The following is a 27,308-nucleotide window of genomic DNA, read 5'->3' as shown; positions in this document are numbered from 1 at the left end:
CTGTCAGGGACGTAGCAACATCCAGCAAATACTGGTTTTCCCTCTTTCCCTAAATCACGAGAGAGGCATCTTCCTCACATCAAATAATTCCTTCTCTCCCTTCCTCCCTCCTTGCCTTCTTTCCTTCCTCCCAACTCGCCAGCTAGTATTCATACATCACTTAGCACATAAGAAGTGATGTACTGATTACACAGAACATTCTAGGAAAAGCATTGGAATATACTGAACAGCGTATTGGTAGTAAAGGATCTGTTTTTTAGTTTTAATCCCTCAACGCATCAGCGGCGTGTCCTTGAGTTGACTTGATCTTTCTGGGCTTCTTACTACCCATCTATAAAATGGGAATGCTAATATTTTACTATTATCCTCTAGATTATTAAAAGGTGCAAATGAGATAAGATGTGTGAAAGTGCTTTGTAAACTATAAAAGAAGACCCATTTTTCCATTAAAAATTATTTTTAATTGTGGTAAGATACACATAACATGAAATTTAACATATCAATCATCTTTAAGTGTAGAGCTTGGCGGTATTAAGTACATTTACAGTGTTTTGCAACCATTACCACCATCCATCTCCAGAGCTCTTTTCATATTGCAGAACTGAAACTCTGTACCCATTAAATAATAACTCCCCATTTCCCTCCTCCCCTAGCCTCTGGTGACCACCTTTCTACTTTCTGTCTTTATGAATTTGGACACTCTAGATACCTCATGTAAGTGGAATTATATAGTACTTGCCTTTTTGTGTCTGGCTTCTTTCACTTAGCGTAATGTCCTCATGGTTCATCCATGTTGTGGCATGTCTTAGAATTTCATTCCTTTTTAAGGCTGACCAATATTCCATCATATGTCTACACCACATTCTGTTTATCCATTCATCTGTTGATGGACACTTGAGTTGCTGCCATGTCTTAGCTATTGTGAATAACACTGCTATGAACGTGGCTATACAAATATCTCTTTGAGACCCTGCTTTCAATTCTCTTGAATATATACCCAGGCGTGGAATTGCTGGGTATGGTATGGTAACTCTATTTTTAACTTTTTCAGGACCCACCGTACTATTTTCCATAGCAGCTGCACCATTTTACATTCCCTCCAGCAGCACACAAGGGTTCCAGTTTCTCTGCATCCTTGCTAACACCTGTTATTTTTTGTTTTTGTTTTTTTGGGTGTTTTGTTTTTGTTTTTGATAATGGCCATCCAAATGAATGTGAGGTAAAAAAGAAGACACAGTGTTAGTGATTTATATAAGTAATTGATTAATTTATAGCTCACCTCATTCAAAACAGAAAAGAGAGAGGGATTCTAAACCAATTTATTAAGATGAGGACGCTGCCCTGGAAGAAGTCATGGTTTAGAAGGAAACTGAGGCTCTCACACCAATATATGTACTGCAGGTCACTTACAGATGGCATCCGAGTGATGATTGGACAGGGGGAGTGGTCCATTTGCCTGGGGTGATAACCGAAGGGAGGTGTGAGACTTAGTTTTTGAACCAGACCTTGAAGAATGGCTGAGATTTTGATACACAGAGATTGCAGAAGAGGGATAGACTTGTGGGTCGTCTCCTCATGAAAATAACATGGTTGAAGTCAGGTCTCAGAAGCAGTCAAGTTTGTTCAGAGAATGCTACTCAAAGTGTGGTCCCTGGATTAGCAGCATCAGCAGATCCTGGTAATTTGTTAGAACTGAAAATTCTTGGGCACCTCCCCAGACCTGTACTGAGTCAGAAACTCTGGGAATGGGACCACCCAGTCTGTGTTGTAATATCCTTTGGGGGAGACGGATGCACACTCAGCTGTGTACAGGAGTAGAAGCAGATTGAGGCTGGTGGGGTGGGTTAGGGGTTAGATTATGAAGCCTAGAGTTAGGTTAGGGAGTTGGGCTCTGTTTACAACCATCTGGTGACTGCCCATTGCAACTGGAATAAAATTAAACTTCTCATCCTGACCCAGGAGGCATAGGACGCCTCTGTCCCCCTCTTCCTCCTTCCTCCTTCCCAGCATTCACTACACTCCAGCCACTGCCCTCCAATGCCTGCCAAGCTCTTTCTTGTTCCTTCAACTTGGAATCTTCTTTCCTCTCCCCGATGGCTTCTTCCTCCTCATTATTTCGGTCTCGGCTCAGATGATGCCTCTTTGCAGATACACCTTCCCTGACCACCCCCATCATCCTCTCCTGAGACCCTTTTTTTTTTTTTTTTACAGCCCTTCTCGCTATCGGAAATTATGCTACGTTTCTTCCTTAACATGTTCACTGTCTGCCTTCCCCGACTAGAGCATAAGATCCTCGAGTTTGGGTCTGGGCCCCGTTCACCAGTCTATTTCCAGTGCTTAGAACAAAACCTGACACATAGTGAGTATCCAGTATTATTTTTGTATTCACTAGATACTGGGATACTCTTAAGTGGTTTTGAATAGTGAAGTGACCCCCTCAAAGTGGGGCCCTGGGGGAATTCCTCTTCTGGATTTATGTAGAGGGTTGGCGGAACAGCAGGACTCTGAAAGGAGGGACAGCTCTCAAGGGCCAGAGTGGACTTGTGAAATGATGATGGTCTAAACCAGTGGTTCTCACCTGGGGGCAGTTTTCCTCTCCCCCACCCCGGGACACCTGGCAATATCTGGAGGCATTTCGGGTTGTCACAGCTGGGGAGGGCGCTCCTGGCATTTAGTGGGTAGAGGCCATGGATGCTGGTAAACTTTGTACAATGCCCAGGCTAGCCCCCTCTAACGAAGAATTACCAGGCTCAAATGTCAGTAGTGCCGAGGTTGAGAAACCCTGCTCTAAACTAAGGTGGCAGTTGTGGGGATGGAGAGAAAAAAACAGGAGTGAATATTTTCTATTCCGCAGGGTAAGATTTTGTCGCCATCTGTGCCTACCGTTGTGACTTTAAATCTTTTTAGCAACAGACTCAGAAGACCCCAAGAATGGGAAATCCCTCTGGGGACAAGCACATGCTCCGTTTCTCCTCCCTCCTGTTTTTCACTGTCTCCCGCTCTGTCTTGCTAATCCTGTGTCTCTTTTTCCTCCCCTTTTCTTCCCCTCCTCCTCTTTCTTCTCTTGTTCCTCTTTCCCTTGCTCTTGCCTTTTTCTTCTTCCTTTCTCCTGCTTTCTCTCCTTTCTCTCTCATTAAACTGCTCATTATAAAGATTTGAAGTTTACTGGGTTATGGTCTCAGTCCTTAATTTTTAAAGTGGGTAATTGCTTGGTCTACACTAAATTAAATTTACTAGCTTTTTACTTCTGTGGCATATGGCATCAGAATGGGACTGCTTTTTATCTCTTGCAGGTTAGTGCTACTTCTTTTCCTTTGTCTTTCTACGCATTTTAAATATGCCGACAACAGCCGCTGAGCATCTCTTTCAGCCCAAAACAGCTCATTAGGGAACTAAGCCAGTCAGTGTCAAGTTGCCCAGAAAAACAAGACGTGGTCTGCTGGGTTCTGGTATAGAACTTGAGCAGATTCCCCGCACCTTGGAGAGCTCCCCTCCCCATCCTGGACTGCTCCTCTGGGCTCCGCGTGGCCAGGACCATTGTTCTTCCCTGAAGGGGCCACCCCAAGCCCTCACTGTCCCTCCACAAAGCCCAGCACACATGATTCCCCAGGGACACCCTGAGGTGCCCATGGATACCAGCTAACAAGTGAGTTAGTCTCCAAGAGAAATATGGTGCATGATATGGGTTTTTGAGGGAAGAGAGACCCAAGAGGTGTTGGTTTTGGTGAAGTGTCACAAAGGATGTTTAGACTTTTGCAGATTCTGAGCGAGGCAGGGTGACAGGGAGGTGCCAGCCTCAGGGAGGCTGAAGAGACAGTGAAGCAGAGTTCCTACCTACATTCTAGATGTAGACTCCATGAGGACTTTGTCTCCCCAGCACATAGAACAGTGACTGTCTTCCCCAATCATAAACACTCATTACAATGTGACCTAAAATTTTGACACATGTTCTTGGTATGAATCTCCTCCCTTCCACCTTAGGAAAACAACACCAAAGAGAAGATGACATTATCTGAATATTTTTCAAATAAATTGGTGAATGAGTATTCAACAGAGCACTTCTCCCATGTGGGGCCCTAGCTTAGATGCTCTAACCCCATGTCCTCCTGGATAAATTTCTCTATCCTGTTCTGACTTTTTCCCAGGGGGATGATGACAGTGAACTGAGAAGATCTATTACTTGTGCTTTGATCTCCTGGGAAGAGAGACAGATAACTCCAAGGTGGAAACAATCAAAGTAATGGCCCTTCGGATTTTTCTAGCCATATTCTTGCAAAGAACTCAAAGCAGTTCTTATCTGTCCTTATCTCTCACTTGCTTGGGTGGAAGAGAGATTAGCATCAACCGAATGTGTCAGACTTCTAGCTCCCATCGTAATTGCCATTTCTGATTGGAGGTGACAAGCTCCTGCATTGTGGATTCAGGTGGGCAGACTCTCATTTATCACAGCTTTGGGTAAAATGTAGAGATAAGAACCCCTCAGTGGGATTATGGCTTAGGATCTCCCTCCCTAGAGTCAGGGAAGGAGCATGGAACAATGGTGACATCATGTGATGGAAATGGACAGGTGAGTCACAGACAGCATGGAGCAGTGGTGACAGAGGAGCATGGATCCTGTGGGTGGCACCCGCCAGCTGCCCAGCTGAGCTCACCTTTCAGAGTCTGCCCAGCACATCGCTTGTGCTCTCTGCCCTCCTTCCCTGCCCCCATCACCAACTCCCCAGCTGATCAATGAGTCTTTAGAACGGGGGCCAGGGCTGCTTCATGCCTCTATGTCTTGGGTTCTCAAATGCATCTACCCCACTAGTGCCTGGCGTCAGATAGGTGTTCAGTAAGGGCTCATCGAATTGAATCCCCTCCCGCCCCGCCACTGTGAAGTTGACCTGGGCTCAGTCTCCTCTGGAGTAAAAGCAGACCTTGCCTGGCATCCTTGTACAAGCTAGACCCACTAAGTTTCTCAGCATCCCCCATCACTCCCCAGCCCTCTGCCTTCAGTCCGCTCTATCCCATAACTTGGCCGGAAGGCTGTCACCAGCAGCTGTTACAGAAGACAAACGGGCAACTCCAGCCCACTCTTTCTGTCCCCCTGCCTGGCTGTGTGCAGAGAGAGAACCTTGAGTGTGGCAGTGCGGGGCACTGCCCTGCCACAGTCGTGCAACTGGTCCAGCCGGAACTGGCCAGGGGAACTGCCACAGACCTGTGACCATGTGAACACAAGGGGACTCTCCTTCCCCAAAGACAACCCAGAGGGAAGTGGCAAGATGCAGGGAGAGAAAGGAAGAGCTTGGGGTTAACTGGGAATATCAGTAGGGTGTGCAGAGACCTTACAGAGGCTTTTATTCATACATTTTTTCCCGGGAGGTCATCTCCTTTTATTAACCGTGGGAGTATGAAGGATTAAGGAATGGACCAGAGGCGAATCGTGTTTGGAACGTGTGACAACTAACACGCATTAGGATCGAGTCTTTTAACGAGTTTGGAAGGCACATACGCCTCATGTTTGACTGGATCTGTGCTCAGTGAGATGGAGGACACCGGCAAAGAGGAGACGGGGTTCCCAGCCCAGAGGGCAGTCACGCGGTACCAGAACGCAGCCCTCCGCACCACTGTGTGCAGACCCCAGTGCCCATCATCCCTCGGATGCTTCCCCCTTGCTGCTCTGTGCTGCCTCCTCTACTCGGACACCCCCTCCTGACCTCCCTCCACGTCTGTGTCAGCTTGACACGGAGCCCCAGTTCTGCTGAGATGTCAAGCCCATCACACAGCCCCCCTCCACTTGCTAGAACCCAAGCCTGTCAGGCGCAGTGCTTCCCTTCCGGCCATCTCCAGAGGCAACTGTTCACTCAGAAGAGAGGCAGGTGTAATTACCTGCTTCCCCCTTACCATTGTTCCCCAGGACAAGCCTCCGCTCACCTAGTGCCTGCCTTTCTCCTCTGTGGCTTTGGTTCCTGGCTCACAGCCTTCCTCTCATCCTACCTTGGCTCTCGCCCTGGTCATCCTCAGTGCCCCTGGATCCTTCCCTCCCGTGCCACTGCCTTGGGGATCCTCGAGGTCCTCCCTTCCAGTGACCTTCTCCCTCTCCACGTCACTGTCTAAACCGCCCTCTGGATTGTGGCAACTCTTAGTCCTCTTCTGCCTCTAAAACCTTAATTTCAAAATCCCGCAGTCTGAAAACAGCATCCTCTGCCCCTAGCTCTTACCATCTTGCTCTCAATGCTTTTCCGTATGTTCACAATCCAAGTGCCCCACGTGTTCCTCAGCCCCTCTGGGCCAAATCATTTGGACAACTTTTCATGGGTTTCACTGGCTTCCCCATCAAGTGGAAGACCACGGCCCGTCACCCCACTAATGCTCCTGTAAGAGCCTTCAATTGCTTTGTCCCCTCGTCCTGCCCACCCACCTAACAACTCCTACTCTTGACACTTCTGATTTCTGCCTGCCCTGCTCTTGTCCATGCCCCGAGGCCGCTTGCAGAAACACACCAACATTCTTCATTTCAACTGGGCCCAAACAGAAATACATTTACATCTCAGAGCACCTATTCTAAGCTTTCACCTGAAACTACCCATCCCTTCTTTGTCACTCTTGCTCAGAAAGTGATTATCTTACCTCTTTTCAGAGGAAGTAGAAGCTCAAGCTCAGTCTCTCTCAATGCCCCCACCCCCCAAATCTATCTAAAGCTCCATCTATTAGAATTAGGTAGACTTGTGCTGTCCAATATGGTAGCCGCTGGCCACGGAGCCCTTGCGGCGTGGCTAGTCTGGATTGAGATGTGCTGTAAGTATAAAATACACCCTGGATTTTGAAGCTTTAGTATGAAATCGAGAATACAAAATATCTCAGTGATTTTTATATTTATTAGAAATTAAAATAGTAATATTTGGAATTTTTGGTTAAATGAAATATATTATTAAAATTAATTTCATGATTTCACCTGTTTGTTTTTACTTTTTCAACATGGTTACTGGAAAATTTAAAGCTGCATGTGTGGCTTGCATTATATTTCTATTGGATGGCACTGAGTTAGAATTTAGGCTGAGCTATAATAACAAGGAGGCCTGAAAATGAAGTAGCTCAAAGATGGAAGGGTCTTAGAGGTAGGTAGTGGTCCAAGGCTGGTGGGGGGTGTTAGAGGCAGAAGCAGCATTGCCATCATCAACATGTAGTTTCCTCATGTTCCTGTTGCCACCATTTGAGCCAGCAAGAAAGGGAAGGAGAGTCCAGGGCAAGATGGCCTGGATGTGCCACGGTTGCATCCACTCATACTGATGGCTGGAATTCAGCTCTGGCCTCCCCCAGCTGCAGAGGACACTGGGAAATGAATCTGTAGTTGGGTCTCCAGGGGTCCAGGTAACACCGGGGTGGTCTGTTGTTAAAAGGGAGAAAAGGAGAGGGCACCAGGGGGACAGTGAGCACTCTCGGCCCCGCCTCCTTCCCCCTTCCCCGCTGTCCCCCCTCCCAGCCCAGGTGAACCTGTAACCTGTGCCTCAGGCTCTTTGTTGACCAGCCTTTTTGCAGGACTTGCTTCAGAAAGTGGCCCCTGTCTTCTGACATCATCAGCTTCTCCCTCCCCTTCGGCGCCTTCTTCTGAGCCCCTCTCATGTGAATTAAAGACCCTCCCTTGGGCAATGTGCTTCACTCCACCTCTTGCCCTGATCGCTCTCCTTTTCTTGAAGACAAGCTGCTTGACTCCAGTCACTTCTCAGCTACTTCTCACCGGCGGCCACCTAAACACTGCCCTCACCTCTCCCCGGGAACAACTCTTGCTGGTATCGCCAGTGACCTCCTGATTGCCAGGATCTCATTCTGTGCTTATTCTACTTGACGTCCATCCTCCTTCCCTCCTCTATCCCAACCACTCTGACGACTGTGTCTCTTGCATCAGCTTCTCTTCCTCCACACCCTCCCCAGATGTTGAGTCCCTTGGTCCTAGCCCTGTCCCTCCCCTCTCCTTACTCTTCACCTTATGCCGGATCCAAATTGACACCACCACCCTAACCCCGAGGTCTCCCAGGACTGTGTCTGCAGCCTGGACGGGTCTCAGGAAAGCCAGGCCAGCAACTTTGCTGCTCAACAGAGTACCCCGACCTTAATGAATACTACCCCGAACTCATCATTCCTACCCTTCTCCAGAAACAAAAGAGAACAGCCTTCCTCTCCCCTTACTCTTCATCTGAGTCAGTGATGTCACCATCTAAATGAGAAGTGAAGCCACAGCCCTTCTTCTCTCCTCCCAGCCCTCCTCCCAGCTGCCCCTCTTGATTCCACCTCCTGAATCTCGCTTGAATCTGCCCCACGTCTTTGACCCTCATCGTCCTGCCCCTCAGTACCTGCCTCATTTCGCTTTCCTGGGCTACTAACGTCACCCCCAAACTGATCTTCCCAGCTCCCATTTCAACTGTTGCCAATATATCTACTACGATGTGAGAGTGATAACCCTAAAATGCAAATATGACATCATTGTCTGTGGAAAATCCTCCTGTTGTTTTGTCTCAATTCCCTGGCGTGATACACAAGGTCCTTCATGCTCAGGCTCCTGTCCTCCTGTCCAGCCTCCCCTGCCAGGGGCTCGGGCCCCTCATGCCAGCTGAACCAGTCAACCCAGGCTTCCTCATGCCTTTGGGGGCTCCCCACACGGGAACACACTTCGTTGCCCTGCCTCTCCAGGGAAACTCACCTGCCTCCTTCAAGGTTGCGTCTTCTGTGAACCTGGCACAGTGCCTGGTAGTTAGTAGGTCTCACCATGTGTGTGTTGGATAAATGTATGAGGTCTTCCCTAAAACTTCCCTCCATCACCTGGAAGAGGTTGGTTTTCCTTTATCTGTACTTCCTTAGAAATCTGTGATTCTCTCTATGGAACCACTGACTTCATTATACAATAAAGGTCTGTCTCTCCCAGCACCCCTGACAACTCCCAGGAGGGGCCAAAGGTTTGAGAGCCAAGGACCTGGTCTCAGTTGTCTGTGAGTCCCCAGCACAGTGAGCACCTGAGTGACTTATGGCTGGAGTGTAGTATGATTTTGTCAATCACATACCATATTGGGTTGTGGCCCCTTGCATTTATGGTCCTATCTTATCCTTTTCTATATACCTAGTACATTGCTTAAGATAGGCATTTAATAGGTGTTTGATGAATTAATCAAGGGATGATTGATTGAATGGATGCATTACTTATATCAGTTAGAAAGCACAGATTACGTGCTTGATGAATGATGCAGATAATAAGCGCTTTGGGGGATTTGAAGAGGGCAAAATCAGCCCGGCTAGAGCAGTCTAGCGCTTGCCAGGGGCAGAGTGGGAGTGGGCAGGAGACTGGGGCATCATTTAGGTAGGATTTAGATGTGGATAAAGAAAAGCTAAGAGGGCTTCCTGGTGGCACAGTGGTTGAGAGTCCGCCTGCCGATGCAGGGGACACGGGTTCGTGCCCCGGTCCGGGAAGATCCCACATGCCACGGAGCGGCTGGGCCCGTGAGCCATGGCCGCTGAGCCTGCACATCCGGAGCCTGTGCTCCGCAACGGGAGAGGCCACATCAGTGAGAGGCCCGCGTACCGCAAAAAAAAAAAAAAGAAAAGAAAAGAAAACCTAAGAGCTTTCCAGGAAGAAGAGACCACCCGGAGAAAAGACACAGGGCAGAGTGACGGCAAGGACTGCCTAGGTGTTAACTAGGCGGTCAAAGAATTTAGTAGAATGTGAGCCTGGAAAGGCAAGTGGGGACCAGGTTGTGCAGGAGGTAGGGGCCAGGCAGGTGAATCTGCAGTGTGGAGTAGCTGGATGAGTGCAGGAGAGACTGGAGGCAGGTAACAGGTTAGGGGAATTGCAGGAGAGGGGCGGGCTGGCGGCAGTGGGGACAGAGAAAGCAGTGGATGGGAAGCAAATCCCTTAGGGGTCCTTAGTGACTGAGCAGGTAGAGTGGCTGAAGGATGGGGGCCGTGCAAGACAGCTCTGACATGGATGGCATGTGGGAAACTGCTGCTATTAATTGCAATGGGGAAGTCAGAGAGACCCCCCAGCAGTCTATGAAAAATAAAGGGTTACATTTGGGACATGGAGTTTGGAAGGATCTCCAAGGGGATGTTTTCCTTTAGCAGCCAGAAACAGGAGTCTAATGTGGAGATGAGAAACTGAGCTTGGAGACAGAGATTCTGGGGTTATCTGCATAAAGCTGATAGTTGAAAATTAATCAGTTCTTCAAGGGGAGAAAGTGCACATGAAGAGAAAATGAACTGAGGACTAAATCCAGAGTGTGAGATCTGGGGAACACGGACAACTAGGGTTATATAGAAGGGAAGGGAGCTAGGGAAGGGGGTTGGGGTGAAGGTGCTCAGAATGAAAATCAAAATAGTGTCATATCACGGGTGTCAAAAGATGACGCCAAGTCACAGGTGCCTCAGAGAGCTTCAAAACTCTGAAAACCAAGGAAGGAGAACCGTGGTGATTTCTGAGGGTGAATCCAGAGGTGGTGGAGGCTCGGGATAGAGAAGATGCAGAGGAATTGGAGGCAGTAGGTGTAGACCACAGAGTTTAAGATGCTTCATTTGCTGAGGGGGAGGGGGAGGGGAGGGAGAAGGTAGGAAGGAGCCAGAGGAATAGTAATGTTTTTCTCATAAAAGCATGTTTTAAAAATTGAGGTAACAAAGAAGATGTGGCACATATATACAATGGAATATTACTCAGCCATAAAAAGGAACAACATTGAGTTGTTTGTAGTGAGGTGGATGGACCTAGAGTCTGTCATACAGAGTGAAGTAAGTCAGAAAGAGAAAAACAAATACCATATGCTAACACGTATATATGGAATTAAAAAGAAAAATGGTTCTGAAGAACCTAGGGACAGGACAGGAATAAAGACACAGACCTACTAGAGAATGGAGTTGAGGACATGGGGAGGGGGAAGGGGAAGCTGGGACAAAGTGAGAGAGTGGCGTGGACATATATACACTACCAAACGTAAAATAGATAGCTAGTGGGAAGCAGCCGCATAGCACAGGGAGATCAGCTCTGTGCTTTGTGACCACATAGAGGGGTGGGCTAGGGAGGGTGGGAGGGAGACACAAGAGGGAGGAGATATGGGGATGTATGTATATGTATAGCTGATTCACTTTGTTATAAAGCAGAAACTAACACACCGTTGTAAAGCAATTATACTCCAATAAAGATGTTAAAAAAAACCTGAGGTATAACTTATAGACAATAAACTGCATACAGTTTGAAGTGTAAAATTTGATAAGTTTTGCCGTGCATACACCTGTAAATACCATTACCACAACCCAGATAGAGAATTTTTTCATCACCCAAAAAGTTTCCTGGTGTCACCTTTTCATTCCTCACTCTGCTCCTTCCTGTCCCAGCCCCAGGCAACTACTGATCTGCTTTCTGCACTACAGATTAGTTTGTATTTTCTAGAAATATATAAAAATGGAAACATACAGTATGTTATCTTTGTTGTCTGGCTTCTTTTATTCTATTTTATTGCTGAGTAGTATTTCATTGTATGGAGAGACCACAGTTTGTTTATTCATTCACCTGTTGATGGTTGTTTCCAGTCTTTGACTGCTCTGGATCAAGTAATTATGAACATTTGTCTACATATTTTTGTGTAGACACATGCTTTCTTTTCTTTTGGATACATACCTGGGAGTGGAATGGCTGAATTATACAGTAGATGTATGTTTAACTTCTCAAGAAACTGACAGATGGTTTTCTGAGTGGTCATACCCCATTCACAGCCCCATCAGTAGCATATGAGAGGTCCAGTTCCTCCTCAGCAGCTTGGTGTGGTTGAGCTTTTAAGTGTTAGCTATGCTAATGGGTTTCTGACAATATCCCATTAGGGTTTTACTTTGTATTTCCCCAATGATTAATGCTGTTGAGCATATTTCACAGATTACTTGCCGCCTATATAACCTCTTTGTTGAAGCATCTGTTCAGATCTTTTGCCCATCTTTAAAAATTAGGTTGTTTGATTTCTTATTGTTGAGTCTTGAGAGCTCTTTGTATATTCTGGATACAAGTCTTTTTCACATATATGCTTTGCATATAATATTTTCTCCCAGTCTGTGGCTTATCTTTTCATTCTACTAACAGTGTCTTTGAAGAGCAGACATTTAAAATTTTGATGAAGTCCAGTTTGTCAATTTTTAATTTCATGCGTTTTGCTTCTGGTGTCATCACATCTAAGAAATCTTTTTCTAACTCAAGGTCACAAAGATTTTCTTCTAGAAGTTTTATAATTCTAAGTCTACGATCCATTTTACATTAATTTTTATATATAGTGTGAGACAGAGTTTATTCCATATATCGCATAAGACGGGATTTGAAGTTTTTTTAAAACACATGGTTATCTAGTTGTTGCAACATCATTTGTTGAAAAGCCCATTTTTTTCACTGCACCTTTGTTGTCAAAGTAAGTTGTCCATATATATGTGGGTCAGAATAGTAATTTTGATGGAAGAATAGAAGTCAGCATAAAATTCCTCAAAAGCCAAAACAAATTTGGCTCTAACACTGATAAAGTGTTATCAGGCGAAGCGCCAGGCACTGGGGACAGAAAAAATGAAAGAGTGAAAGTTAAAGACTAAACCGATAATTAGAGTATAAGATGCATGGGATTCTATGAATATACATAGTTGGGGCACTTGATCAACCTTTGTGTTCAGAGGAGGCTTCCAGAAGGAGGGGAGGTCTGAGCTGAGGATTCATTCTGAGTAGGAGTGGTGAGTGAGCAAAGGTGAGGAAGCAGGGGGAGGAGATTGAGCTAAAGTATTCGGCACACAGCAGCACTGTGTGTGTGTGTGTGCGCGCGCGTGTGTGTGCGCTTGCGCGTGCGCACCTTAGATGGTACTATAGGAGTTAGGTGGTTCAGTGTTTCTAGAAGCTGGAGACAGATGAGCAGAGAAGCAGAATATAAGGTTCAAAAGCTAGAGCCAGCTCTTGTCTGCCATATCAAGTAATTCATTTGTTTGGAGATTGGAAGCTAAAAGCAAGGGTTTGTACCTTAAAGGGATCACTCTGGCAGCTCTGTGTGGGAGTGATTGTGGAGTGCTGGGTGGTGGTTAAAACTCTGGTGACACAACACTGCAAAACAACTGTACTTCAATTAAAACAAATAAATAAAAATCAAAACATTAAAAACAAAAAGTAAAAAGTGAGAGTTATGAGGTCGCAGTGAAATCGCTGAAATGAAAGGACTGAACTAGAACAGCAGTGTTGAGACCAGAGAGAAAGGAGTGATTTGAGAAATCTTGAGGAGGGAAAATCAGAAGCAACCAGGAGGTGAGGAATTGGGGTGAGGCCATGCTGCCTGGGTAGCTGGTGCTGCTGTTAACTAAACTCAGGGATATAACAGGGCGAATACAGGAGAGAAGAGGGTGGGTTTAGTCAGGGTTTTACTAAATTTGGGATCCTCGTCAGACATTTGCATGGGGGATCATCAGGCAGGTGGACGGACATAAGTCAAGTACCCCCATGGAGGTGGCTGTGAGCGAGATCATTTAGGAAGCCCCTGGGAGTGAGGTGAGAAGAGGGCTCTGCATAGCCCCTTGGGGTTCCCCGGTATTTAAAGGTCAGGCAGGAGAAGTGTACCTTGAGAGAATGGGCAGAGAAGTAGGAGGAAAGTCCCAGGGGTGTCGTGCCATGGAAGCCACAGAAGCTGAGGGTCCCGGGCACAAAAGAGCACCGGGGACCCTCAGCTGCAAAGAGAACCCGGGAGGTGACCTGATGACGTGGTCTAGTGGCTCATGGGCTGGACCAAGGCTGCCGTTAAGAGCTGGGTGATCTTGGGCAAGTTGCTTAACTCTTTCTCAGTGTTCTCACCTATAAAATGGGACAGTAAGCTGTAGGGTTGTGTGAGGATTAAATGAGGTGATACACACGATGTCCTTTGAACAGCACGTGGCAGATAAAAACAGTCATGCCAGCTCGGGATGTAATAAGACAAGGAATCAAACGTGTCCACCAGTTTTGCAAAAATGGGCTATTGAAGGTTATTTGCCTTGTGTGTACAGTTTGAGTGGGTGGTGGGGACAGAGGGAGAGTCCAGGGTGGGATGAGGTAGAGTTAGAAAACGTTGATCCCTCACTGGAGAAGCCTGACCCGAGTTGCAGGTGGGGTAAAGGGAGGGCCGGAGGGACATGCTTGGTCCGTGTGGTCAGTGGAGGCTCCCGATGGGAGGGGAGGGCTCTGGCCATGTTTTAGTGGAGGGGAATGAGTGGGTCTGGGACAGACACTGAACATAAAGGAGGGCAGGGAGGCGTGGTGAGGCAGAGAGCCAGGCCTGGGGACCTCCTCTCACAGGACCCCCCTCATCTGAGCACAGTGGAAAGGGGTCGGGGCACAAAGCTGAGGCAGTTCACCCAGAGTGGCCTCGGTGTAGCCAGCCCGTGGGCTGAGGATGGGGAGGTGAGAGTGGGCAGTGGCTAGAGGTGAAGGTCCATGGCGTGGCCTGAACTGTACACCGTCCCTCCCCACCCAGATTCATCTGTTAGCATCCCAACACCCAGGACCTCAGGATGTGACTGTATTTAGAAGTAGGGTCTCTAAAGAGGTAATTAAGTTAAAGTGAGGTCATATGAGTGGGCCATAAGCGAGCATGACCGATGTCTTTCTAAGCAGAGGAGATTAGGACACAGACACGCACAGTGGAAAGACCTTGTGAAGACACCAGGAGAAGACGGCCATCTGCAAGCCAAGGAGAGAGGCCTCAGAATAAAACCAAACCTGCCGACACCTTGATCTTGAACCTTTAGCCTCCAGAACTGGGAGGAAATCCATTTCTGTTGTTTAAGCCACCCCATCCATGGTGCTTTGTTATGGCAGCCCCAGCAAACAGATACTCTGTAATGTCAGAGGACAAGGATATGATGCATGTTGCCCCCCAGGTGAGGGGGAGGGTGTGAGTTTGCCGTGGGAGCAGCCTGCACCGTGGTGCGGTTGCCTCCAGCAAGGTGACTGGGACCAACAGGGGTGAAACGAGGGACACTGGGAGGACACAGGTGAGTGAGATGCCCGATGAGTGATGGTGAGGGGCTGGGGCCCCAGGGAGCAAGCAGCCCGGGGCTTGGCTTGGGAGCAAAGCCAGCTGATTCCCTGGAGGCTCACATCGCCTCTTCTTGTGAGCACAGGGCTCTAACAGCTGTAGGCGCGTTATAGATACTGCCTATAAAGACTCTCCAGTAAAACCTCTTTATTCCTGCCCTTAAAGAGGTAAGAGTTATCGAAGTGCTTCGAAATCTTCAGCAGCGAGACTCTGGAAGGACCAAGAGATTAAGGAGGCTGATTTTCCATCTGAGGGGTCACTTGTGGGCTGCTGAGAAATTTGTGGAGGGAAGGCAAGCCCCATTCTGATGGACACAGGTGAGCAGAGAGCAGGAAAGCCCCCAAACCTGGGAAGGAGGGGTCTGCACGGGTCCTCTGCCCTGCAGGCCTGGGCATAGGAGCTGCCCCCAGTCCACGCCTAGTCTAATGCCTACTGCACCAGGCACAGTGTCTGCTCCTGGCTGTAGGGCATGAGAATACAGGGGCCTTACATTATTTATTCACTCAATACCATTCATTAAGGGCTCAGTGTGTATGTATCTGGGATTGCACAGTTGCAGAGATGAATAAGGCACGGCCCTCACCCTCAGGGAGCCAGCTGTCTAGGGGAGAGAAGATGGACAAATAGGCATAATAAATAATAGAAAGTCAGAAGTGGTTAGTGTCTGAGGACAAGTACAGAGAAGTTTCTGTGAGTGTTCTAAGAAGGGGGAATTGATGTGGGACGGGGAATCTGGGGAGTTTCAAAGGAAGGAGGGATCGCTCTGGGCTTTTAAGGTACAAGCTAGATGAGGAAACTCACATAGAAATGGAAAGGTAAATACCCCTCCAAGGCAGTGCGTGGAAATCCAAGGAGAGCACTGGCCTGGGGAGTCAGGGGAGACTTCTTGGAAGAGGTGGTCTGAGGTGGGCCTTGTAGGGAGAGGGAGAATAAGAGGCAGGGCCAGTGTCCGTAGAGGCATGGAAGAGGGAACATAACCCGTCAACCCAGGTCCTAGTTCAGAGGCGCTGTCCCTAGAGGGATGGAAGGTGTGCCACGGGTAGAAAGGTGTGGAGGGCCTGATGCCATCCTGGAGGCCCGATTGGGACCAACCCTTCAGACCATGGGGAGGCTTCAGGGGTCTGAGCGGGTCAGTGATCACACATCCTCCCCTGGGTGGTCATGGCCACGACCACTAGGGGTGATTAAGAAAGCACCCCAGTGGGCAGCCCCAGCCTGCCAGCCCTGGGGGAGGCGTCCTCTCCAGAGTAGACATAGGCATGGGCCCAGAACATGGAGGGACACTTGGGTGGAGGTGGGCAGAGTCAACAGGCCGCCCTTTCTTTGGCACGAGCCTTAGAACTCAGAGACGTCCCAGCAGAGGGTAAAGCACTTGGCTCATGGGGAGAAAAGCCAAGGGAAATGTGAGGGCTCGTGGCTCCCTGGGCGGGAAGGAGTCATGAGTCCATGTGGGTTTGAAGAGTCATTGCAGAGTCCCCATGGCTGGAAAGGGGGTAGACCCTGGTCCCTAAACTCATCTCCCCGTCTCAGCCTGGCCTTTGCTGCAGAGCCAGGTCACCCCCAGCCCCGATCAGCCTCGCTGTGGCTGCAGGTTGACTTGTCTGCAGGGGTGGAGGATGTGCCAGATGACGTGGCTCCTCCTTAGGCAGCGGCTGGGGACTCAGCATCCTGGCCCAGCCCGACAGCCAGGCCTGGGGATGAAGGTTAGGAGCAGCGGCTACACGTTCAGTCCTGTGCCAGCTGCTCTCCTTCACCCCCGGGGCCCCGCAGGTGAGAGCGGGACAGCAGGGATGCTGCTCGGTAATGCCTGCTGAGGACATGTCCCTCTGATGTCCCTAGAAGGCCTGAGCCTGTACCTCATCCTTGCTGCCCAGCCCTGGAATCTGGCTCCTGTTGTCATCCTAATTATTCTGATCCCAGTATGCTTGATGCCAGCCAACCACCCAGTTGAGGCTGTTCCCAGCCAGAAATTAATTATTGTCTAAAACCTAATGAGAAAGTGGTGCCCAGAATGGCATGGGGGCTGGGAAGGGAGGGAGGGCGGGACTGTGAATCTTGGTGGGTTGGTGAGCACCTGCCAGGTACCTCTAAAGGCAGAGTCCTGAGTGCTGAGCACCGAGGGGACCTTGTGTGCCCCTTAGTGTATCATTCCCACATTCTCTCTTCCCTGCCGTCCCCTCTCCTCACCCCCGGCCATGATCCCTCTGTCTCAAAGTGTGTCTGGTGACGCTCTGTGAGTTTATTGTGTGGTGTCACATGGCTGGCTGGTGTCCTGCATGTGAGGGTTTATATTAATTAGCACACTGTCTTTGTCAGCTTGAGCTGTCATAATAAAATACCACAGGCTGGGTGGCTTCAACAAGGGGCCTTTATTTCTCAAGTTCTGGAGGCTAAAAGTCTGCTGTCATTGTGCTGCAGGGTCAGTTCCTAGTGACAGCCTGCTTCCTGCCTTGGGGGTGGAAGAAAGTGGGAGGGAACCTTCTCTGTTGTCTCTTCTTCTAAGGACGCCAATTCCAAGTTATCAGAACCCAGCACTTATAACCTCATTTAACCTTTATTACCTCTTAAAGATCCTGTCTCTCTAAATGCACACATTAGAGATTTAACAAAGGAATTTGGGGGGGACATAATTCAGTCCATAGCACACACCATTTTTTTTTAATTGAAGTATAGTTGGTTTACAATGTTGTGTTAATTTCTGGTGTACAGCAAAGTGATTCCGTTTTATATATATTTATTTCCATTATGGTTTATTACAAGATAGTGAATATAGTTCATCGTGCTATACATACAGTAGGACCTTGTAGTTTATCTATTTTATAGAAAGTCATTTGTATCTGCTAATACCAAACTTCCCATTTATCCCTCCCCACTTTGGGAGGTGATTGAGTTTAGGGGAGGTCCTGAAGGTGGGACCCCAGTGCCCTTTTCCGAGTGACCAGAGAGCTTGATCTCCCTCTCTCTGCCGTGTGAGGACATCGGGAGAAGACAGCCATCTGCAAACCAGGAGGCAGGACCTCCCTGGAACCCAATTATGCTGGCACCCTGATCTCTTACTCCCCAGCCTCCATAACCGTGAGAAATAAATACCACCCACTCTATGGTGTTTTCTTATAGCAGGGTGAGCTGCCTAAGACACACCTACCTAGCCTACTCCCTTCTCGGCAGCAAACCCCTGGGAAGATGAATTTCATTAGAAGGAATATGACCTGTGGTTAAGGATGCAGGGTCCACATGAAACTGACCTGGGATCCCCTCCCTCCTCTACACTCACCAGCCCTGTGAACGAGGGCGGGTCACTTGACCTCTGTGAACTCTGTTTTCTCATCTCCAAGTGAGGATGACACAGATAACACCCTTATCTCACAGAGTTGTCACAGACAGTAAGTGAGACTAGGTAAGTCCACTAGGACTTACCCTGACGTTGTCACTGGATAAATGTGTACCTATTAACATGAGGCTAGTATCCCATGGACCCGGGGCCTCTCTCCTGTGACTCGTGCAGGATGGCACTGCCAATTCCCGACACTTTAGATGTCTCTTTTCCATGCTCCAGGGCTGGGCTAATGGTTTCTATTATATTTTTAACAGTGAAACTTTTTTTTCCCACAACATGTCTTTTGGAGAACTCCGATATCTAAAACGGATGGATGTGGAGTTGTGCTGGTTGAAATTGGTGTGGGGCTAGAGATCTCCCTTCAGCCTTCCCCTCTGCTTCTTGGAACCCAGGAACCCAGGGGCCCTCCAAGGAACACCAGTTGAGAATCGCTTCTCTGGGCTGCCCCACTTTCCTTCTATTCCCAAAGTCTTCCTTTCCTGGGACAGCACAGTATAATTGTTCACATTTCTGCTTCCTAAGTAATAATCTCATTCTGGTGACCTGGGTAGGAATTTTAGGTGTCTCTGGGCTCTTCAGTCATACATTTACCGGTCCTTTGTCCATTCCCTCAGGGGGCTAATCCGATTAGGTGTGCATGGACTTTGCTACTTAACTCACAGAAGCCTACTTTATTGCCTAGTTCTTGGGATGCACCTCTGTGGCCCCATGTATGGCCAACCCGTGTAAATGAAATCTAATTTCTATTGTTCAGGAAGGCTATGCCTATAAATAAATCCACAAATCAGAAAAAAAGTGCTTTGTCATATTCTGTGTCCTGGTTTTGGTTTGGAAAATGGGTCACAGCAGATATGGGAACCTTATACAGAAAAGATGGCGTAGAAACTGGGTCTCTGTCCATATCAGCCACAGAGATTCAAGGGCCACATGTCAGTGGAATCTATTCGGTTTGATTCTCTGTGTTGCTCTTCTGCGGCTTCAACCTCTGCAAGATAAGCTTGATCTTTATTTTTGTAGCAGCTTTATTGATATATAATTCATATACCGCACAATTCACCCATTTAAAGTATACAATTCAGCGTTTTTTCGTATATTCACAGAGTTGTGCAACCATCTCCATGATCAATTTTAGGACATTTCTGTCATCCCCCAGAAAACACTATGTGCATTAGTGGTCACTCTCCATTTCTCTCCAACTTCCTCACTCACCACCACCACTGCCACTGGGCCACAGCTAATCTGCTTTCTGTCTCTGTTTGCCTATTCTGGACATTTCATATAAATGGTATCTTTCAACACAGGATCTTTTGCGTCTGGCTTCTTCAACTGAGCATAATGTTTTCAGGGTTCATCCATGCTGTGGCATACATCAGTACTTTATTCCATTTTATTTTTGAGTAATATTCCATTGTATAGATATACTACATTTTTGTTCATCCACTCATCAGTAGATGGACATTTGGGTTTTCCCACTTTTTGGCTATTATGAATAATGCTGCTTGGAACATTTGTATACAAGTTTTTTTTTAATTATTTAGACAGAGTAACTTTATTTTTAGGACATATTTTTATGTTTTTAATTTGAAGTATAGCTGATTTACAATATAGTGTTAGTTTCAAGCCTACAGCATAGCGATTCTGTTATATATATATACATTCTTTTTCAGGCTCTTTCCCTTTTAGGTTATTACAAACTAATGAGTATAGTTCTCTGTGCTATACAGGAGGTCCCTGTTGGTTATCTATTTTATATATAGCAGTGTGTATATGTTAATCCCAACCTCCTCATTTATCCCTTCACCCACACTCCTGTGTACAAGTTTTTGTGCAGAGATTTTCAATTGTGTAACTTCCTCTACCAAGAGAATGAATGATATCAATGGCTAGATTTACTGAGTGTTTGCTGTGCAGCAGATACTGCGCTGAGCGCTTCACATGCATTATCCATGTCATCTTCACTGGAGCCCAAAGAAGAGGCTCTCTCCCCATTTTACAAGTGAGGCAAGAGAGGCCCCATAGCTAAGATGGGGCAGGGCTGGGATTTGAACTCAGGTTAACACGTATCCTTAATACTGCTTCCAGAAGGTGGGCAGCTCTTGGTACCACACCACTCCAACCATTCACACGGGTTGTCACACTGATTGAATTTTGATGGTGTGCCACTTATATGCATTGTCTTACTGGATTCTCACACCAGCCCCCATGAGGTTGTCTTACTATTCCCCATGCTCAGTGGGGACAGACATTCATAGAAACTACGTAGCTCATTAGGTGACACGTGTCATCGGTGGACAACCAGCATTCAGCAGGGTCCTGCAGCGGCTCCTTGATACCACAGGTCTCCCTCTCAAACCTGGCTTTCTTCAACCCTAAATCACCTCAAGGAGAGTTTCTCATATGCCCAGAATACCATTTTCAAAGGACTGCTGCCATCTCCCTCCCTTTGCACACGTGTGCCCATGTGTGCAGGTAAACCTAGATCCAAGGGTATCGCTATGCCTGAGCCCGGGGACCTCTTCCAGGGAGGGCCCCTGGTGGCCTGCGATGGCATTACAGTGTCCCTGAGGTGACTAGCCACACTAGAGTTCGCCGCTACACCTGGCTACAAACCTAGACCCTTAGCCTGCAGGGGACTTGCTTTGGGGACAGTTCTGAGGATGGCAGGGTGGAGGTGGAAGGTGGCACGGAGGGGAGACTGGAGCAGAAGGAGGCGCAACGGTAGAGGGTACCAACTGTGTCCATGTGGTTGCCTGCCCACAGCTGCTATCCTGGATGACCCCATGGAGTGCAGCAGAGGGGAGCGGCTGTCCATCACCCTGGCCAAGAACCGCATCAACCGTGCTCCCGAGAGGCTGGGCAAGGCCAAGGTCGAAGTGGACATCTTTGAGCTTCTCAGAGACAGCGAGTACGAGACTGCAGAAACCAGTACGTAGCATGGGCAGGGCTGCCCTCTGCTTCCCTTGCTGGCGGAGGAGGGGCTGGTGGTGTGAGCTGCACCCAACGCCGGGCCTGTGATGTAGATATTCCCAAGAGAGGAAGAGAAACATGCACCAGGAAGCCCTATAGGGCTTAGTCTGGACAAGATCCCAGGTTTTGTTGCAAATCATGTGTGGAGTAGAATCAAGACAGGGAATTCATTCATTCCTTCATTTACCCATTCATTCATTCCTTCATATATTGATTCATTCATCTCCTGGACATTTTGTACACAGATCCCTGAATGAAACCTTATATGGGATTAAGAAAGGAGAGATTCAGCCAGCCCCAGGGAAGCATAGTCATGGCACATCTGCTTCCTGTCTTGCTTTCTTTTGCTGAGGGCAGTGTTATGGGAAGAAGCTGAGACTTGGGCCGGACATCAGCCACTCACTCTGTGGGTAACCTTGGACAAGTCAGTGATTCTGTTTAACCTCAGTTTCTTCATCTGTAAAATGGGAACACTAAGGTCTACTTTGCAAATCTTGCAAGTCATTGTGAGATTTAAATGACTTGCAATATAGGAAAATCCTCTGTGAGTTGCAGTGCTTTACATTCATACTCAGTTGGTCACTCCAGTCACACGTATGGAGCCCCTGCCATGTGCTGGGCACTGCTTTTAATTTTCCCAACGACCAGAGAGTTAAGTGTTATTATTCCCACTTTACTAAAGAAACTGAGGCTCAAAGACATTGCATAACTTGCCCAACCCCAGAGCTAGTCAATGGCTGAGCAAGTCCTGGACCCTGAACTTGCATCACGACCCTGCAAGTCTAGTGTCCCATCCACTCCACCTCCCCTGCACTTCTCTGGTGTGTGGCTGGTATTACTTTGATGACTTTACAGGATGAGCTTCCAGGTTAGTGGGGTGGTGGCTTGTAGCTAAGCTGGAAATGAACAACTCCAGTTCAGAGGGAAGGAGGGGGAGACCCTCAGCCCAGAGAGATGATGGCCTCCATTCCCTAAGGCTCTGGAGCCCCATCTCCTCCCTTTCTAGCCCAATTCAACATTTAATGATGCTCAATGGAAAAACCAAACCAAACTAAAGAGCAACTCGCTTAAATATACATATCAGACATCTGGTCTTCTGCCTGTGGGTCCATGGTTGCTCTCATCTGGGTTATTAATATTGCAAGAGAAGAAACCCATTTACACTGGCTTAAGTACAATTGGTAGGATATTGTATGGATCCAAAGAGAGAAGGACGGGAGGAAGGCAGTGGCTCTCTGTCTGTCTCACAGCATCTTTAGTGCTCTTGTTGTATTGGATCCATGCTCTTCCCTCTCTGCTACTTTGACTTCCCTGGTTTATTCATCATGCCCGTAATGGCCATCCAGGCCCAGCTGGCAATTTGTTTATCCATTCAGGAAACTTTTATAGAGCATTTGCTCTATTTCAGGCCTGACTCGGGATATCATGCATTGGGAACAATGCAGAAAACAAGATAGACACAGTCCCTGCCCTCAGGTGGCTTACAGTCTCTCTTCAGTGTGCAGCTTCCCTCAGTGCCTCTTGGTTTGGATTTTCAAGGTAGAGGATCTGATTGGTCCTGTCTCACAAGCCACAGGCATTGACCAGATGACCTAAGAGCTACCCTTGGGGAGAAAGTCCACTCCTAAAGACTCAGGGTGGATTTCTATCACACAAAACAGGGTTGTTGAGGCCAACAGGATCTATGGACACAGATTCCTTCAGAAGAAGGCATGGTGGAACAGGTACCTGGAATCGTCATTCATTTATTCACTTGGTCAGTCAATAAATAAATATTTATTAAATGGGTGCCTGCTGTACTCTATCCTAGGCAATGGGGATTCAGCAGGGCACAGGTAGAAATTCTAGTTGTCATAGAGGTTAAATTCTAGTCCAACAAAAGGAAGATTCAGATTTCTCAGGATCTTCAAAATGAAAGCAGAAATACCAGCAGTGACTTCTCATGAATCTCCTGGTCCTGTCTGTATTGTAGTGTTTCTTTTTTGTCCATGAGGGCGGGTCGCAGACGGGGGTCCCGATTGCTAAATGGTTCTGTAGTCTATTCTTTGAAAAACCAACTCCCCCTTCTTTTTCTTTGGTTCTTCAGGGTTTCCCTCGCAGGACAGAAAGCATGGATTGCCCACTGAGGGTGGGGGTCATTAGCAGATGTACATTTCTTCTCCCAATGACCCAGGCTTAGAGGAGTCAATGCATCTAAAATATTAAGCTGGATGAATCAGGGGAAGAAAGGAAACTGATATCTTTATTCCACATTACAGAGCTTTGGAACATCTTTCTAAGGCCCCTCTTTTAGCCACCAAGTATTTTACTATCACGTGGCCCATGGTTCAGCTTTTACATCTCACTGTGTTTGAGGCATGATTAGCATTTGTTAGAAAAGAGGGCTTTTGGATCTTTCTACCCCAAAGGCTTTTCATCTAAAGCCTGAGCTGCTCTCTCCCGCAGTGGATTTTAAACACCACCCAGATAGTTCATAGAAAGCTTCCAGCCCGCTCGCTCTTTCCCTCCCACAGTAAGGGGGAGAGTGGGTGGTGGGTTACCGCGTTTAGCTCAAGTGGGCTGGGGCGGGACTGGGGGGTCAGTGGCGGGATGGGGGAATGAGATTAAAAGGAGGCAGCATCCCCAGATGAAGGAGGAACAACAGCTCTGCGATCCCTACGTTGGGGAGACTGTGGTATAAAAAGTAGGAACATGGATTTTAGGATCAGACCGACCAAGTTTCCATCCTGGCTCTGCTGTTTACTATCTGTGTGACAGTGGACAGGCTGCTTAACCATTTCGTGCCTCCGTTTCCTCATTTGTAAAATGAGGTGATGGTAATAACACCTCCTAGGGTCATCCGGAGCAGGACACAAGACAGTGCAGGTGAGTTCATTAGCACCGTGCGCATACCAGGTAGTTAGTAAGTGGCAGCTATGGATTTCGTTGTTGGCTTTATTCTCTCACCAGCACCACCTCCCCGCCTTGGAGCTGGCTTCCTCCCCCTCTGACCATCCTGTCTCTCTCCCTGTCTCAGAGTTCAGCCATCCCTACCTGGCAGCACCGTCTCCCTCCCGGGCTTCTCTCACACCACCTGTCTTAATGTCAGGTGCCTCGTGGGGCCTCGATCATAATTGGATATTCCCCTCTCTTTCCCGTTTTCTGGGTTGATGCATCCGACAGCTCTGAGCCTTTGTGTGCCTCCCAGAGCCAGCTACTGCTCAGTCTCATGGTGGCTGTGTCTTCCCTGGGTTAGTGGCCTGGGGTTGATTTGCACTGTTAATGTAAAACTACTTGAGTGGCTCTGGGGCCCTGACGAATGCCCCCAACCTCACACCTGTCACCCGGTGCCCCGAGACTCCGCTTCAAGGGGATAAAAGAGATCCTAGTGATGACATTCTTGGTTGCAGAAAGCAGAGGCTCTGATCTAAATGGAGGTGGTAGCAATCCTACAGGGTACTCTTGTGCCCACTCTCGGCAATAGGTGAGTTTCAAAAACTCTGCACAAATAATGAGTCACATTGGGGACGGGCGTGTCATTCAAGGGCAGCAATGGCAATTTCAGAATCGAAGAGGATGAAGTGTAAAACTAAAGATGCTGGAGTTCAACCATCTCATTTGCTAGTTGAAAGCAAGGCTGGGAGATGGAAAGTATCACACGGGGTGTTAATAACAACCTGGACACTGGGAAGATACAAGTAGCAAACCACCCTGCTTTTATCTGGTTCACATAGATTTTCATATAGTGGGTTTATTTAAAGTGAGGGTCACCCAAAAAGCTTCCTCAGCCGCACATCTAATCCCCTCTATTTCTCTGCCTGGTCACCATCATTGCCTCAGGCTTCTTGATGTTTGACTTCCCAGCTCCCTCTGCGCAGCCCACAGATCTGAAATAAGAGGGCTGGACAAGACCTCTCAGGTCACCTCCCCGCACGGCCATCCCTTCCATTCCTTGCTCAAGTATCTTATCTCCATCTCTGCCTTTCTCGTGCAGCAAGCTCCCACAGCATCGCCCTCCTCTGTTCCTATAGATCCCTGTGTCTCCTACATCGAACCTATTAGAGCTAAACTAAGTGCCACCCCCTCCCTTATCACCCAGACACCCTGAGGCACCATCCCTGCTGCTGCCAGAGCCAGTCTGAAGTTTAATTTACTGCAGAGCTAAAAGCAGGAGCCTCCCTGTCAGCCCCTCACCTCTGCCCCGGCTTGTCTCTATGAGGACAAGCGTGCTATCAGCTGTCCACACTGTTTCCCCTGGAAACCCCGAGGCTCACTGGTTCTCGGGCCCCGTGAGGCCCCAGTGCCTGGAGGTGGGCACAGAGAGTGGGCTTCCAGCTGCCCCTCCTGCGCAGGATCCCGAGCTTCTCGAAGGCTCTGTGGGCACGACCTCCGCTGATTCAGAGCTGCTTCTAGTAAGTAAAGAGCTGCTTCTAACATCCCTCCATCAGCTCAATAGAATGACTCCAAGTCAGCATCAGGGAAAAAGGTGAGAAGCCAGAAGAGAAGGCATCCGGATAGTGATGAGTCATTCAACACGCATTCCCTGCTTCCCTTTCCCCCCTCACGTATGCGTAACAGGGACTCAGAAATGCATTGAATTACAGTGGTTAGAAATGGCCTGGCCCAACCTCCTCATTTTACAGATGGGGAAACTGAGGCTCACGGCCTTTCCCAGGAGGCAGCTAAGACCACACATCTGAAAAGTGACATAAATCTCAGTGGCTCTGCTGTGGGCTTGCCAGGGAGTGGCTCAGACAAGGGCAGACGGAGGTCAGAAGTAGGTCATAGGTGTAGCTAGGCCGTCAGGTAAGGCTGCTGGGCCAGAGCTTGGAATATTTGACAGGTGAGGGCATCCAAGCAGAAGCCTTAATAGCATGCTTGAGGAAGGAAAAAAAAAACGGAATACCTTGCGGCACAATGACAGCTGGGTGTGGCTAAAACAGGGAGCATCTGCCGGGGGGCGGGGGTGAAGGCCAGGACTGGAGAGCTGTGTAGAATAGCGGTCAGGATCCTAATCCCCAGCACCGGGGGCTTATCTCCTATGCCTCAAGCTCCTCATCTGTCAAATGGGAACAATAAGAGTTCTCACTTCATGAAGTTGCTGAAAGATTAAGTGAGGTGATGCGCTTAGAAAACTTAGAGCAGTGCCAGGAGTCAGGTGAACTCTTGATCAATTTCACCTATTAGTATTATTTAGTAGTAGAACTAGTATTGTAACTCCTTGCTAAGGATTCAGGGTGGTATTATGTCTGCCAGCCCGGTGCCTGCGTGTGTAAACTCCCCGTACATGGTGCTGCTGCTTCCATGGTGGTCTGGGACCAGGCTGAGGGCTTTGAATGATACGCCGTTGGTGAGAGGAGCCAATGGTGGGTTTGTTTTCCTTCCAGTTTTATTGAGACGCAGTTGGCATACAGCACTGTGTAAGTTCAAGGTGTACAGCGTAATATTTGACTTACATATACTGTGAAATGATTATCACAGTAAGCTTAGTGACCATCCATCACCTCATATAGATACAAAATTAAAGAAATAGAAAAAAGATTTTCCTTGTGATGAGCACTCTTAGGATTTACTTTCTTGACAACTTTCATATAGAACATACAGCAGTGTTCATTATACTTATCACGTTGTACGTTACATCCCCAGCTCTTTTATAACTGGAAGTTTGTACCTTTGGACTGCTTCATCCGATTCCCCCTCCCCGCACCCTCTGCCTCTGGTAACCATGAATCTGATCTTTCCTGTGAGTTGGTTTGTTTGTGTTTGAAGAATAATTGACCTACAGCGCCGTTGGTTACTGGTGTGTAACACAGTGATTTGATATTTCTATGTATTACAAAGTGATCACCGTGATAAGTCTAGTTACCATCTGTCACCATACAAAGATATTACATTATCATTGACTATATTCCCCACACTGTTCATTTCATCCCTGTGACAGCCGGTGGCAGTTTTGAGTTCTCCGATACCCTGGGGCACGCTGACCAGGG

General features: G+C 47.9%; 1 protein-coding gene across 1 annotated transcript in view; it reads left to right on the top strand.

The window, feature by feature from the left end:
• Nucleotides 1-27,308, top strand: part of GRIK4 (glutamate ionotropic receptor kainate type subunit 4) — a gene marked incomplete at both ends in the record, with an annotated part of 310,907 nt that overhangs the window by 116,885 nt on the left and 166,714 nt on the right. The window contains one exon of the mRNA XM_079709251.1: nt 21,133-21,297. Coding sequence (XP_079565377.1) covers nt 21,133-21,297 — 165 coding nt within the window. The remainder of the gene's footprint in view (nt 1-21,132; nt 21,298-27,308) is intronic.

This window comes from Hyperoodon ampullatus (assembly GCF_949752795.1).
Source record: "Hyperoodon ampullatus genome assembly, chromosome: 7".
Classification (NCBI taxonomy): domain Eukaryota; kingdom Metazoa; phylum Chordata; class Mammalia; order Artiodactyla; family Ziphiidae; genus Hyperoodon; species Hyperoodon ampullatus.
This window is presented reverse-complemented; position numbering and strand designations above follow the sequence as displayed.